General features: G+C 56.5%; 1 protein-coding gene across 1 annotated transcript; it reads left to right on the top strand.

Moving 5' to 3' along the window:
* Positions 1–2,983: 2,983 nt before the first annotated feature.
* Positions 2,984–4,883, top strand: SOX11 (SRY-box transcription factor 11). Its single transcript, XM_045883702.2, has one exon. It carries the CDS (start codon positions 3,472–3,474, stop codon positions 4,789–4,791), a length of 1,320 nt encoding a protein of 439 aa, XP_045739658.1. The 5' UTR covers positions 2,984–3,471; the 3' UTR covers positions 4,792–4,883.
* The last annotated feature ends 628 nt before the right edge of the window (positions 4,884–5,511 follow it).

The following is a 5,511-nucleotide window of genomic DNA, read 5'->3' as shown; positions in this document are numbered from 1 at the left end:
GTCATGTGTAGCTCTAATCAAATGTAAATCTTAAGACTCTGAGCTTGAATTATATCTCCAACAATGTGTACGATTAGCAGGAAAATCACGTATCTTGCTTATAAATATATAAATATTCACACATATATGAAATGTATATTGGCTATAAAAAGGATGACCCCTAGGCCTAATCCTGATATACATTCTGTGGTTTTAAAAATAGCAGGTAAATTTCCATTTAACTAAATTAGACTTTCAGGAGATGTAGGTATCCTTACAGAGGGCCACATTTTCCATTTGTTAGCCTAAAACTCCTTTAAATAGTTGGTTACTGCTGATGTTGCAAACGTCTATTTTTTATACCCGTAAGAAGCATGAAGGTGTCAAACACGTTCTTATTTCCTTCTTTTAAAACTTTTCCTTAGAAAGCGAAGAAAGAAGAAGAAAGAAAGAAAGAAAGAAAGAAAGAAAGAAAGAAAGGAAGGAAGGAAGGAAGGAAGGAAGGAAGGAAGGAAGGAAGAAAGAAAGAAAGAAAGAGAGAGAGAGAGAATGAGAGAGAGAAAGAAAGAAAAAGAAAGGAAGGAAGGAAGAAAGAAAAGTATACAGATGAATTATTTAGTTGTCTTTTCCTTTCCCCCCTCCAAATCCTCACTAAACTCAGGCACATTGAATAGGTGGGGTAGATCATGTTACAAAATAGCAATCTAGGTAATACTGTCTGAAAATTCTTACCTTGTGTATGGAATAGAGAGGAAGGAACCTGCTCCAGGACATTCCTGTGCAAGCCCCCATGCCTGCCTTACCTCCTCCAACCTGTGCAGTGTGTTGATTGAAAGACCCACTGAGTCAAAGGACTGACCTCTCATCATCCCAGCCCGCCCGCTCACACTAATAAACAACCGTGGTACTCTGGCTTTCTCTTCTCCAAAGATGACCCATCTTTCTCAGAACAGAAATTATGTTTCTTATCTGGAAGGGTAAATATTAGCTTCTATTTCCTCTCAGAAGATCATGGCCCTCAGAGAATAAACCCATTATTTTCCAGCTTTATTGTACTCCCCTAATTCTCATTCTAAAGTTAAACATGATTTTTGCTATGGAGTGAAAAGGCAAATAAATATTGAATTTGCTGAAGATTTTCAAATGCATTCTCTTTCAAAGTCTAAAATACTAGATGCCCTCATGGTTTGCATGAAAATAATGCAACTGAGCTAAATTATTTCAAGCCTTCTGGCTAGAGTATGGATGTGTCCTGTGCTGGGGGAAGAGCAGTGTGGATCCACCATTCCATCCACCCACCCTCTTGTGGTGTGCCTCTTGTAGCTGGAACGGCTGGGAAATGTGTGACATGAGCCAGGAAGGGGACGCAGTGCTTGCCTTGTGGGAGTGAATATGAATTTTCACACACCGCCTTTGGGTTTTATACCTCTCCAGACTTCAGGTCACCCGGTATGCATGGGTGTAAATTCCTCTCGCTCCTATGGTTCCAAAAAATAAATCGCCAGCACGACCGGCCTGAATGTCACAAGTACGGATGCAGTATTTTTCTTTAGGATGCAAAAGGTGGGGGAGGGTACGGCGATGGTGGTATATATATTACACATAGGATGGTCTGTGAAAAATGTGAAAACGTGGTACCATTTTATGTATTAAAGACATCAGAAAGCTGCAATGCTTGGATAATGCAGTATTATTTGCAGGAAGGGAACCTGGAAGGAAGCCGGTTTGGGTAATTTTACTAGTCCTAAGCGGCCGACTTCTCTTGTGAAACACTCTGGGCAGTATCTTGGGAATTACTCAAAGTTGCCAGATCGCTGGAGGGTGTGAAGCCAGTGATGACGACAGACAATGAATAGGAAGCGGCGGTTTTATTTTCATCCCCCCCCCCCCCGCCTCCATAATATCCACAGATGGGTAACAGCGACTAAATAAAGAAACACAAAGAAAAACGGGTTTCCAAGTGGCACAGCAGGATCGACCGGGCATGGGGCTGCTTCAGTAAGCCAGCCTGATCGCTCTGTCGCTGTCCTAAGAGCAGTCCGCCCCACCTTTCCACAGATGCAGGACGTCTTTCCACTCCAAAGTTGGGATGCACCTTGTTCTCTCTTTGGTCCAGGTCGTTAACTACAATAGCGAATGCCCCAGAAGGCATGCTTGCTCCTTGCGAGATTTTCTGGATGATGCCGCCTAGGAGGGCGCTGGGGACCCAGAGGGGGAGGGGACAAAGAGGAAGAGGGGGAATGGGAAGGAGTTGGGGCGGGGGGCAGCCCGGGGGAGGGGGCGAGCAGGAGACGCGGCGGGCCAGAGACGCATGGGCGGGGCTGTGGCGAGGCTAGCGGGTCCCAGGACCGGTTTGGAACCAGCCTCCGCAGGGCCAGATTGAACGCAAGGACCGGCCCCAGCGCAACCCCACAGACCGTTACTCCGGCCTCGGCCTGGGGCCGGACGCACGCGGGCAGGGCGCAGCCAAACCCGCCCGCCGCGGCTCAGATCGCCTCCGAAGGGGGAGAACAGACGGAGAAAAAGGACAAAACAGAACATGCAGACGGGGGAGGGGGCGGGAAGCCATTCGGGCTTTATATGGATTTCTTTGCCTTAGAAAAGGGGAGAAAGGGAAAAGGAGGAGAGAGCCCACGTGCCCGGGAGGTGTTGTGTTAAAGCGCCACCTTCCGTCGGCCGGGGCGCGGCGGGCTCCCCTGGCGGGCTCGGGCGCGCGCGGCCCCGGGAAGCAGCTGCGCCCACCCGGGGGCGCGCCGGGCGGCACCCGCCCGCTCCGGCGGCGCGCGCGCCCGAGTGTGTGCACCGGGAGAGCGGGCGCGCCGGGGCGGCTCGCTCGGACGGGCCTCCCGGGGACCCGGCATAAAGGGGCGCCGGACCTGGCCGGACTAGCCCGGCTCGCCGCGGTGCGTGCGTGGCTCCCGCGCATCCCGGGGAGAGGCGCATCTGTGCACACACGCGGATTTTTGAAAAATAACATATTTCCAGACGCGCCTCCCCCCAGCCCCCATCTTTGCAAAGCAGCCGGAGGGCGGGGGAGGGGGTGTGGCCGAGGAGTTAATAAAGGGCGATGGGCGGAGCCGGCCCCCAGCCATTGGCTGGCCCGCGGAGTGATGTCACCCATATGACACCCTGATAACTAGTTGGGAGAGAGCCCTCAACTTTTTGCAGGAGGAGCGCGCGCGCCGGGGAGAGCTCGGGGTCCGGCGCTTGCGGCGGGAGCCTCGAGCCGGAGGGAGAGGGGTCCCGGGCTGCCTCGACCGCCGCCGCCTCTCGCGTCGCAGCTCCCCGCGCGCCGGCGGCCGTCGCCGCCGCAGCCGCCGCAGCCGCTGTGCGCAGCCTGGACGGGGGGGCGGGGGGGAGGGGGGGAGCCGCGGGCGCGGGGTACCGAGGACTCTGCAACTTGCCCGGGAAGGTGGAGGGGCGAGAGGGGGAGGGGGACCTCCGCACGAGACCGAGCGGCCCGGGTTGGAGCGCCCAGCCCCGCGGCGGATCATGGTGCAGCAGGCGGAGGGCTTGGAAGCGGAGAGCAACCTGCCCCGGGAGGCGCTGGACACGGAGGAGGGCGAATTCATGGCTTGCAGCCCGGTGGCCCTGGACGAGAGCGACCCGGACTGGTGCAAGACGGCGTCGGGCCACATCAAGCGGCCGATGAACGCTTTCATGGTGTGGTCCAAGATCGAGCGCAGGAAGATCATGGAGCAGTCTCCGGACATGCATAACGCCGAGATCTCCAAGAGGCTGGGCAAGCGGTGGAAAATGCTGAAGGACAGCGAGAAGATCCCGTTCATCCGGGAGGCGGAGCGGCTGCGGCTCAAGCACATGGCCGACTACCCCGACTACAAGTACCGGCCCCGGAAAAAGCCCAAAATGGACCCCTCGGCGAAGCCCAGCGCCGGCCAGAGCCCCGAGAAGAGCGCGGCGGGCGGCGGCGGCGCGGGCGGCGGCGCGGGCGGCGCCAAGACCTCCAAGGGCTCGGGCAAGAAATGCGGCAAGCCCAAGGCCCCCGCGGCCCCCGCGGCCCCCGCGGCCCCCGCGCCCGGCGGCGCCAAGGCCGGCGCGGGCAGGGCGGCCCAGCCCGGGGACCTGGGCGGCGCGGGCGACGACTGCGCGCTCGGCAGCCTGCGCGCGGGCGGCGCGGGCAAGACGGCCAAGTGTGTGTTCCTGGACGAGGACGACGAGGACGACGAGGACGACGACGAGCTGCAGCTGCGGATCAAGCAGGAGGCGGACGAGGACGACGACGAGCCGCCGCACCAGCAGCTCCTGCAGCCGCCGGGCCAGCAGCCGCCGCCGCTGCTGAGACGCTACAACGTCGCCAAAGTGCCCGCCAGCCCGACGCTGAGCAGTGCGGCCGAGTCCCCCGAGGGCGCGAGCCTGTACGACGAGGTGCGGGCCGGCGCGACCGCGGGCGCCGGCGGCGGCAGCCGCCTCTACTACAGCTTCAAGAACATCACCAAGCAGCAGCCGCCGCCGCCCGCGCAGCCCGCGCTCTCGCCCGCGTCCTCGCGCTCCGTCTCCACCTCGTCCAGCAGCAGCGGGAGCAGCGGCGCCGAGGACGCCGACGACCTCATGTTCGACCTGAGCCTGAATTTCTCCCAGAGCGCGCACAGCGCCAGCGAGCAGCAGCTGGGGGGCGGCGCGGCGGCCGGGAACCTGTCCCTGTCTCTGGTGGATAAGGATTTGGATTCGTTCAGCGAGGGCAGCCTGGGCTCCCATTTCGAGTTCCCCGACTACTGCACGCCCGAGCTGAGCGAGATGATCGCGGGGGACTGGCTGGAGGCGAACTTCTCCGACCTGGTGTTCACGTATTGAGAGGGGCGCCCCGCTTCTCGCTCTTTCTCTCCGCGGGGTGCAGAGCAGGGTTCCTCGGGAGGAAGTCGTGGTGGTCATGATGATGATGATGATGGTGGTGGTGGTGGTGGTGTCGATGGTGGTGGTGGTGGTGGTGGTGGGGTGGAGGGGAGACAAGAAGATGCTGATCTTGATATGATGTCGTGACACAAAGAAATTGGAAAAGATGATGAAAACGTTGGTGGAGTTAAAGTGAAATGAGTAGTTTTAAAACATTTTTCCTGTCCTTTTTTTGCTCCCCTCCCTTCCTTTATCGTGTCTCAAGGTAGTTGCATACCTAGTCTGGAGTTGTGATTTTTCCCCCAAAAATGTGTTTTTGTAATTATTACTTCTTTTTCCTGAAATTCGTGATTGCAACAAAGGCGGAGGGGACAGGGCGGGGGAGGGGAGGGAGGACCCGCTCCGGAAGGCGCTGTTTGAAGCTTGTCGGTCTTTGAAGTCTGGAAGACGTCTGGAGAGGACCTTTTGGCAGCACAACCGTTACGCTAGGGAGTTGGTTGGAGATTTTTTTTTTCTTAAGAGATCTTAAAGAACTGGTGATTTTTAAAAAAAACAAACAAAAAAAAAAAACAAACACAAAAACAAAAAAGGGACCATTGCAACTTTTTTATTTTATTTTATTTTTTTGGAGGGAGAAAACTGATGTCTTCTATGCATCCGATTCTTAACAAAACTGCAGGG

The sequence above is a fragment of the Mirounga angustirostris genome, unplaced genomic scaffold (genome assembly GCF_029215605.1).
Source record: "Mirounga angustirostris isolate CCGP_5_RB_7025 unplaced genomic scaffold, mMirAng1.0.hap1 SCAF_10, whole genome shotgun sequence".
NCBI lineage: Eukaryota > Metazoa > Chordata > Mammalia > Carnivora > Phocidae > Mirounga > Mirounga angustirostris.
This window is presented reverse-complemented; position numbering and strand designations above follow the sequence as displayed.

Bases quoted from the DNA above. Each gene is read 5' to 3' on its own strand.
- SOX11 (XM_045883702.2), top strand. From the start codon at position 3,472: ATGGTGCAGCAGGCGGAGGGCTTGGAAGCGGAGAGCAACCTGCCCCGG.